Source organism: Phaseolus vulgaris, chromosome 3 (assembly GCF_000499845.2).
Source record: "Phaseolus vulgaris cultivar G19833 chromosome 3, P. vulgaris v2.0, whole genome shotgun sequence".
In the NCBI taxonomy this organism is placed as follows: domain Eukaryota; kingdom Viridiplantae; phylum Streptophyta; class Magnoliopsida; order Fabales; family Fabaceae; genus Phaseolus; species Phaseolus vulgaris.
The window spans coordinates 45,182,708-45,193,235 of NC_023757.2; the positions used below are offsets into that span (position 1 = coordinate 45,182,708).

The 10,528-nt window shown below is 26.2% G+C and overlaps 1 protein-coding gene across 1 annotated transcript; it reads left to right on the forward strand.

Moving 5' to 3' along the window:
* The first annotated feature begins 2,685 nt into the window (after positions 1 to 2,685).
* LOC137805667 (uncharacterized) lies at positions 2,686 to 3,777 on the forward strand. Its single transcript, XM_068605607.1, has 2 exons — positions 2,686 to 2,743; positions 3,308 to 3,777. The coding sequence occupies exons 1-2, from the start codon at positions 2,686 to 2,688 to the stop codon at positions 3,775 to 3,777; spliced, it is 528 nt and encodes a 175-aa protein (XP_068461708.1).
* The last annotated feature ends 6,751 nt before the right edge of the window (positions 3,778 to 10,528 follow it).

A 10,528-nucleotide genomic window follows, 5' to 3' on the forward strand; every position in this document is an offset into this window, starting at 1 on the left:
CAATAGTAACTAAATTATAGACCATTTTAGAAACTAAACAAAAATTGGTTTCTAAATTAGTTTCTATTATTGTTAAATAGTTTCTAAATTGGTATCTAATTAGCAATCAATGTTTTTGCTACCAAATTTAGAAACTAAATAATTGGTAGTTAAAACTTCGGTTGTTAATTAGATACCAATTTATAAACTATTTAACAATAATAGAAACTAATTTAGAAACCGATTTTTTTTAGTTTTTAAAATGGTCTCTAATTTAGTTACTATTGCAATTAATTATTTTGGTATCTAAAAATTGGTTTCTATTTCATGATTTTCCTATAGTGTATTACTTTTTTTTTCATTTTATGTTTTGGTCATTGTTTTTATTGTAATAAGAGTTATATAAAATTTTCAACTATGTTGGTTGTTTTTGTAAAACAATAAATGAATAAAAGTACAACTAACAAAAGAATGAATTGGTTTAAAATTGTTCTTAAATATTTTAAAATATTTTTTTATAATTGTTGTGGGTAATTAAGTGCAACAGTCCATAATTAAAAAAAAACTAAAAAAAAATTAAGATAATATGAATAAAATTAAAAAAAATAAAAACACAATTTTATATTAATTATTTTTTTTGAGATACTAACACTAAAAAAAATTATTAAATAATTTTTTTTATATTGACTAAAATATACTTTATTTTAAAGACTATTTTTTTTATATAAAATAGTTTTTATTATGAAAAAAATCTATAAACTGATTTCTAAATTAATATATAATTAGTTACTAAAGTTTTACCTACCAACTAATTTAGATTTTAAAATCTTGAAAACTAATTAAAAACTAATTTTGAGAATAATTTATAAATTTTATTAATAATAAAATCTAACTTAAATTCTGATAATTTTTTAATCTTTAGAATAGTATTTAATTTAGTGAATATAATAAATAATTATTTTTTATTTCTAAGATTGATTTTTATTTAATAATTTTCTTGCTAGTTAATCTAAATAATATTATTTTTTACTAATAATATTAAATTATCTAATTAAAAACTCATATGTAATTAGAACATTTTTTAAAAATATTTATCAAAATAATAAAAAACATACAACACATCAAATACAAGTGTAAAGTTATTAAAAAAATTCACAGTAAAAAACGGAAAAAAATATTACAAAAATACGGTTTATTTACAATGAAAATACCTATAACATCATCATTCATTTTGATGAATCTTTAGTAAATAGTAATCCTCTTTTTTTAGAAGTATGGAATGATATAGAGTTTTTTTTTTTTTAAGTTTTATGGTTATAATAACGTATATAATCAATTAGTATGTTCTTCCTCTAATCCGGAAAATATTTTAAAAATAATTTAATCAATTATTATTAAATCTAACAGATTACTTTGAAAGGTTGAATTTTTTTTAATTGTTTAACATAATTGATTATTGTCTGAAATAATTAATTATTTACAAAACACGTAAAAATAATAATTAATTATTTTTTTAATATAATTTTATTTCTTAGCATAATCCATTATTATGTTTAAAAAAAACAAAAAAAATAATTTTTCAATGAACATTTAATCAAGAATATCTTATAATGTATTTGTTTCTATAAAAACACTGTTCAAATTGATAAATTATAAAGAAAAAAAAACATTGTTAAAAATACGAAAAACATGACGAATATTAAATCAAAACATTTTTCGATAAAACAAACGAATTTGCAAAATAAATTTTATATATAATCAATTATATTTTTTTAAAATAAATAATTGATTATGAAAAAGAATAATCGGTTATGCGAAAGTATATATATTCTTCGTAAACTATAAATATTAATAATTTTCCTAATAATTATAACAAAAAGTATTAAAATAATAGAATAATAAAGTTAATTAATTTAAATATTTATTTTTAAAGTAATTTATTTTAATATATTTTCATTTTCAAATATAATTTTTTATTACTAAAATAAAATTATATTTTTATTTTAACTAGTTTATATTCTTAAAAATTATTTTTTATATCAACTGACTTTAAGAAATATTCTACAAATTATTTCTAAATATATTAATATAAAAAAATTATCTTATTACGTCAATCAAATCAAATCAAATCAAGTATACATTTTATTATCATTTTCCACTCTCTTTCAATCTAAATCATTCAAGTTTCTATTCATTTTTTATTCTTTTCCATTAACTCTTCCGTCTAAACAAAGTCCTTGGATCCAGTGATCCTTGTACAAAAAGAAATAATGGGTGTATAACTCTATGTTATTTTTTTATATTAATAATAAAAAATAAATAAATATGAATATTTTAGGATGATCTATTTTTTATACATCAACTACCATAACATTTTTTATTAGATTTACTGACTTACATAACTTTTCTAACTAATAAATATATCATGAGATCATTCTCATACAAATTATGTACCAATAAAAAAAATAAATGGATAGAGTGTAAATTAAATGTAACTCATAATCTAGTCTTTAATTGAATCAAAGCAAAAATACTCTACTTTAAAAATTACCATGTTTTTATTAATCAAAATTAGTAAATATAACTCAAAAGTAATTTTCTTTTTAAAAGTAATAATGATAAATCAACTTTTTTTTTTCTTCATGAACATAATTAATAATAAATATATAATTTCATTTTATCTTAGACACAAAACGATACCTTAAAATGGCTACAACATTTGTTTACGTGGTCTGTTCCAAAAATCATGATTCCACGCGCCACAGTAGATGAGAATTCTTAGCTTTTCTAGAAAGAATAAAATTTGAATCTTCACGTCACGCTATATTTTTAAACTTTTACTTCTATAAACTACTCTCTTATTTTACGTGTTGGAACTTCAAAAAAATATTATTATTTATTTATTATTAGCAAAGTTTAAAATCACATTAATTGCTTAAATTTTAATTCCATTTTTCCGTAACTTTAAATTTTTATATAATTTAAGAATGTCTTGTTTAGATTTTCGATTGAGCAAAACTCATGCTCAAAGGAGAAACTTTTCTCACTCAAATTCTCTCTTTAGTGAACATTTCCCACTTTAGAAAAAATCAAACAAGACCCAAACATGCAACAAACAGAGAAGTTATAAAATTCAACAAAATTGTTTTCTACAAACTCAACTATTTTTAACAAGTTTAAACCAACAATTAACAATACACTAAATCATTCAAAACTCAAAAACTCAATGACATCGGTTTAACTCAACATAACCACTTTAATTCAAACATTCAATATAACATCCATACTAACATTCAATGTAAAGCTGTTCCGTCTGCTTTATTTACAGCTTGGAGGGTGCTGGAGAATAAGATTGCTACTAGGGTCAATCTGGAAAGGCGTGGGGTGTTGGTGGAAAGTTCTTTGTGTTGTCTATGTGGGAAGGAGGAAGAGTCTCGCCGCCATTTGTTTTTCGCTTGCAGTTTTGCTTGGCGGGTTTGGTGTTTTTGCTTTAAGTGGTTGGGAGTGTCATTTGTGTCTCACATTGATCCTGCGTCAAATTTTGTTCTATTCAAGTTGAGCATGTTTTCTGATTCATTTAATGATGTATGGAGCACAATTTGGGTTGGGGTTGTGGGGGAAATCTGGATTCACAGGAACTCTATCATTTTCAATAGGAGGGTGGCTGACGCGTCAGAAGTGTGTGCATTGGTGCAAGCAAAGGTGTGGTCTTGGATTTCTGCAAAATGTCGTTCTACCTCGTTCTCCTTCTCTAGCTGGTTCTTGGAACCTTTGGAACGTATGAGAATGGTTTCTTGAAGTATGTTAGGTTTTTAGTAAGATTCGTGTTTTGGGTTGGTTAGTTTGGTAGTTTTAGGTTAGAAGTTGTTCTTTGTATATTTTGTATAAGAGTTGAACCACCCTTGAAGTGATTCACATTTATTTTATTTATTTTTTATTGCTGATAAAAAAAAAAACTCAAATTATATCTCTACTTAAAATTTTCAACTTCTTCAACAACATTTTCACAATCAAACTACAACTCAAAAATTTAGAACAACGTTAATCTAATTAAATTTATTAACTCTTTTTACCTTTTATCTTGTGCTATTAACAGAAGATAACAAACCAAACAACGTTAGAAAGGTAGTACTTTACTTCTAGAGATCTTGAAAATAGATCATTATAGTCATTCTCTAGCAGAGATTAATCTATTTAACTGGTATCACATACATGTAGAAAACCCATACAAGGAAGCCAAAGAAGCCAAAGAGGAAAAGAAAAACTACAGATTTAAGGAAAATTTACTCGAAAACACAATCTAATAATTGGTTCAAATTGTTCTAATATATGTTATCTTTTAATCTGTGACCTTCTATCAGAGAAAAGATATATAAAAAATGTTAAAAAATAAGCTTAGAGAGATAGTGAAATTTTATAAATGAAACTAAATTATTAAAATTTTAACACACACGTACATATAACATGCTTTTAAAATTCTAAAAAGAGTTTGAACTCAAAATCAATTTTGTGGGACTAGTTTAAGTAAATTTTAAAATTTATCAAAGGCTGATATTATAGTTGCAGAATAAAATTAAAATGATGACGATTCTTCCATTATTTAATAGTTTCGTATTATTTAAGAGTTAAGTTAAAAAAATAATTTAAATATATATTTATCTTGACTTTTTAAGATAGTTTATAAAGAAAAAATTGTGATAGAGATAAAGGTGCAAAACGGATAATATTTTGAACATGGTGATTCACCATATAAACATTAAAAAGTTAGTTAAAAGTTGTACTTTTCTTTAATTTTATGGTTAATTTTTATGGTAGAGCTTGAAGTTTCAAAACATATGATATCTTATCTACGATCACATTAATCTTAAAATGATGTTATCTCAACGAATTTGCATTTAATAAATTACTTATGTAATTATTTGATAAATAAAATTGGTTAAAGAATTTATGATATTATAAATAATTAAGATGATTATTCATATATTAGTTTTAATTTATTTTCTTCTTACTTTAAACACCGGCTATAAATACTTCCAAAAAACAATTTAAAATTTACAATTGTGAAATATTCTAGATTTGACGGTTTAGGGTTTAGGGTTACATTCTGCATTAGGCGTAAAAAGTACTGCGAAGTGTAAGCCTAATAGATTAAAATGCGTTACTTAGAATAAGCTGATAAACAACCTCGGAGATGCGAGCTTAATCATAACCTTGCCAGAAAAGTACACCATAGTTGATATAAAAATATACACCCTAGGTTACTATCTAAAAAGGTTTTCGTTTTTCTCCATTATTATGCCAAAACCTTGAATAACTTTTTAGCCATGATTGTTGGAACTTGGTAAACGACGAGATATAGAAGAAGTTTTTAGATCAAGTTAGAAAATAATAGTTTTATCTTTCAACTATGTTGATAATGAAAAGGCCCATATTTAAACTATCCTTGGACGTTGCCTAGGATGCTTGAACAGGAGTAGCAACGGTCAAGTTCATGAGACATAACGTGTCTCTACTTTTATTGATGCTTATTCGTTGGTGGCTGAAAAATTAATCTGCTATGAAATCTTTGGTATCTTTCTACAACAATTGTGGGGACAATATATATATGAAACTTAGACCGTGAAACCAATAATTGGCACCCATTTTTAAAGAGCATTTTCCTCCTCCATTCTATGGTCAATATAGGTCAACAATGGACACGTGTCGTCACCATGTTGGGGAATTGCCCAAACCCTCATGCTGCAAATTTGTCCCTGTTTGGCCCAAAATTAAATATTAATTGTCATAAATACGAAAATGATATTAACATTGACATGAGTGCTGCGTTAAATTGAGAGGGATTCAATTTTGTTACTTTTTAGGAAAGAAATATTGTGAGAAATATAAAACTCGTTTTGACGATTTTTAATAGTTATAAATGTTTTCATACTACTGTTCCCTCTTTTCTTGTGATGAGAGGTATAGTTTATACTAAGAAGAATTATTCCAAATTGTTATATATTTTTTTTTTATAATTTTTTTCATGTTAAACATTCTTATATAATTTTACATTTTAATTAGGTTTACACTTCAAATAACAATAATCATCTACTAATATATGAAAAAATATTATTAAAAAAATATAAAAATATAAAAAAATTAAATAAAAATTTATATATTAACAAAATTGATACATAGATCAACTATATTTATTTATAAAAAAAATTAAAAACAGATTAAATAAAAATATATTATACTAATAAATTCTTTATAAATAAATTTTAAATTAATCAAGTTATTAGCCTACGTAATTTTAAAACTTTAACATATTTTATAATTGTATGTATTGACTTGATTCAGAAACAAATAATAGTTATGATGAACTTGAAACTTTATCGTACAGTACTGTTACGTACCAAAACCAGTATATTAACCTTTTCTTTGGTTTATGTGATTTACATATAAATTATGGCATAATAAATAATATTATTTTATTTTGATTTTCTTTTATAATATTATAAAAAATTTATTAAATAAAAATCAATTTTAAAATTTAAAATAATTAATTACTATTTTACTAAATTAAAGATTATTTTATAAATTAAAAAATTATTAATATTTAACGTTGTTTTTGTTATTAATAAAAAAATTTAAAATAATTTTTAAAAGTTATTAAAATCTTAGCTACTTATTATCTTATATTTTAAATTAACTTTTTAAAAATAAATTTAAAATATTAATTATTAAAATTTTGATAATTAATATAGATACAAAATTAAAAATGATTTTATAAATTTTTATTAATAATAAAAACCGCTTTATATATAAATAATTTTTTTATTTTTTTATTAGTGTTTAATTTAATTAATATAATAATTAATTATTTTTTATTTTTTATTTGATTATTATTTAATAATCTTTTTTAAGTGTGAAATGATTGTGAGGATTTATTTATGTAAAATTATATATGTGGAAGTTTTCAAACCAACATATTTAATTTGTTTTCTTTAAATTGGGAGTTGTATAACTGTGATTTATCTAAGTTGTTTCAATTTAGAAGTAAATGTTCAAGCAACACTCTGCCCAATATGTATGGCTAATCTTAAAAACATTTATTAACCATTTCTTCAAAAGTTAGGGAACCACTTTCGATTACTGGAATATTATTAGTACCCAAGTAATTAGGAAAAAATATTTAAATTATACCAATAATATATATTCATTTCTCAACTGGAAGAAATATCTAGATTATACAATAACATAAGTACTAAAATACTGGATAATAACTCCTTTCTATAAATAAACTATTATATGGAGATAACTTATATACTTAAATATCTTTAAATGCTTTGGTAGAAAGTTTGGTAATGACAATGTTGGATTGTTCCTACAATGTTGAAGTCTAGTTGAGAATGATTTCCTTGTAATGTATAACTACAAATGGGTAGATTCTCGGGTGTGAGAATATTTTTGAAGTACAAGTGGTATTCGATATTTATAGTTGTTTGCCTACAATATCGACATTTTGGAGCTTGAAATACCTAACGACATCATTGCACATCGTCGATGTTAATCAACAAAAAATGTTTGTCGTGATCAAGAAGATTCGGTTGTAGATTTTTTTTTCTTTTAATTGTGTTTAATAATGGATGTTGACGTTCGATTCCCTTTAGATGATTCCACAATGAGGGTGCTTCGGGTGTTAAAAGTTGCTTCTACACAACTGCATTAGAATTGTTGGGCGTTGTTGCACGCCTTCCAGATTATGTGATTGATGTTGTGTTTGAGGACGATGACCAAAGTTTTTTTTCATTATTATAGTAAAAGGTCGAGGGATCGAATAGGGTGGTTATCGTTAGTCAATCAATAAAAAACTTACCTTTTGACTCCTTTTACTTCTTCGTACACAAATTTCAAATCTTGATTGGAAAAAATGGTTAATCTTATTTTTGTAACGGCAACATCCCTAAGTTTCCTTTGTATTGGATTAAGGACCCCGTGGGATATCATGTATGGTCGATGTTATGTATCACTAGTGAGAATTTAAAGACCTTAGCCATTTTGAACAATAGGAATTAACCATTTTGAACAATAGGAACTTGTTCCTATTAAAGATATTCCATATGAATTTGATGATGTTGGCAAAGTAGCTAGTCCTAGGGCCGAGGGTGATGGGAACGACATTATTAGCTTAGATTAGTATTGGCTTGTTAATCATATCTTTTTGATATTTTGTTACAAAAAATTGAAATCGGGCCATTAGTTTCTTATTAATGGAAGATAACTTTTCAACTTTGACATATTCATTTCTTCTCAAATCTTTCTCTCATTTTCTATTTTCTTTTGTGTGGGACTAATCGAATTATACGTATTTTTTGTTTAACTATTCTTTATAGCCTTGCCTATTAGTATGTTGGTGTTTTATCATAATCGTTTTAGTTGCGAAGAAACTAAGTAGGCTTCTTGGGATGGATTCACGTTTGCGAAAGCTTCCTTGACCGAGAAGTCCTTTCGATTTTCATGAGATTGTTGGTAAGGATTCACGTTTGTGAAAGCTTCCTTCACCGAGTAATACTAGTTGCTATGTATGTTTAAGATAGATAAGATAAGGTTCAAAGATAATATTTTTTAATGCTTGGTACCTCATTATAAAACCTACCCAACCAAAACCCTCTTTAGGAAAAAAATTATCAGTGGTAGAAAAGGTGTACCTTAATTACATGATTCTAACTGTAGTAAAACTTCAAATGACTTGCATTCTAGGTTCTCAAGATGGTGTCGTCATTGACTTGCTCGAGTTGGTATGCTTTGTTTTGCAAATCTTCTTTGATCCGAAAAGAACCTTCCCAATTTGATGTTAACTTGTTGTCTGCAAAGCATGTTCTTGCTTCATTCCTCATTCTCCATATCAAGTGTCCTTGCCTGAATGATCTCAATTTTACCTTGGCGTTGTAGTGTCGAGTTAACCTTTGCTTGCATGCTTTCTCTCGTATCTTTGTTTTGTCTCGTAGCTCATTTAGGAGACCCAATTCAATCCTTACACATTCATTGTTGATCTGTAGGTCGTTTAGATCTCGATGAAGTGTTGGTTCCCCAACTTCGATGGGTAACATTACGTCAATTCCATAGGTGAGGTTGTATGAGACTCCTTGGTAGTGGTGTGTGGGGTGCAACATTATGCCCAAAGGACTTCTACAAGCTCTTTTGCCAATTTCCCCTTTACAGCTTCCACTCACTCTTTAAGTTGGGCGAGGATTACTTTGTTCACAATTTCGACCTGACCGTTTGTTTGAGGGTGTTTGACTAAGCTCGTTACATGTTTGATGACGATGTCTCTGAAGAAGTCAGAGAGTTTTTTTTATCATGAATTGTACCATTATTAGTGAAGATGGTTGGCACGACTCGAAACAAACATATTATGTTTTTCCACACAAAATTTTACTTATTTAACTATTATTTTTGCCAACGCTTTGACTTTGATCCATTTTGTAAAGTAGTTAATTGTAACTAATAGATTTTTTTTATCCCGATGCGGATGAAAAGGTCTGACAAAGTCCATATCTCGTAACGCAAATGGTCACGCATGATGGATAATGTCTTGGAAAAGAAAAAAAAGAGTCTTATAGACTCTTCGGATAAACCAACTTGAGCTTAAGAACCAATATATTATTCAGAACTCAGAACAACTAAAGTCATTTTCAACAATCGACAGTTAAATATATCACGACACACTCGACTAACACGTGTCCTCTAAATAATTGAATATAATTAAACAAATATATTATCCCTCAATACACCATAAAATATACTTAAGACCTAAAATATACTTAAGACCTGAGTCTTTAGCAGAATTTCATCCGGATATAAGTTTCATGAAACTAGTATGAAAAGAGATGTAGCTCCTAAGTAAAAGCACTTAAATGATTTTTTATAATTATCTACTTTTTAGACATCAAAATCACATTGACTTGATATCGAAATAATTGAACTTCCCATGGAGAGTGAAACAACAAGAGTTGAAGACGGTGGTCCTGTAAATTAACTTACTTTGCATGGTAATTTACTTTTTTGACTTCAAGTCTTTTTAGATGAAAAAAAATGCTAATAGAAGAGACTTTCTTTAAATCTTTGGTAACAATTAATACCGAAGCATGTGGTTCAAATCATGGCGGTGCAGTGCTTTTTTGTTTTTTTGTTTAGGATGAATGTAACCCATTTTGCAAGAAATCTTACATATGCTTTATGTGTGCTTTATTACAGTGTTACCAACCCGATCTGTGTCACAGTATCTTTATTCTAGTTGAAAGAAAAAGTTATTCTGCCAGCCAAACCATGCTTCTTCATGTGCAACATTAACTTGGGTCAATTACAAATATGCATAGGAAAGGAAAAAGAAAAAGGTTAAATTTAAGAAGCATGTTGGTATAATATTATATCATCATCTCATGATGATGTGCCTCTCCTGCCACTTTCAGTTAATTATAAATAGATAAACATTAAAATCTAGAAAGGCTGCCACAAAATTAGGACATAGAGACAAAAAGGGTAGTCACCAAAACCATAAAAAATA

Bases quoted from the DNA above. Each gene is read 5' to 3' on its own strand.
- LOC137805667 (XM_068605607.1), top strand. From the start codon at position 2,686: ATGGCTACAACATTTGTTTACGTGGTCTGTTCCAAAAATCATGATTCC. The intron at 2,744-3,307 runs GTAGATGAGAAT...CTTTATTTACAG, and splicing joins TCATGATTCCACGCGCCACA to CTTGGAGGGTGCTGGAGAAT.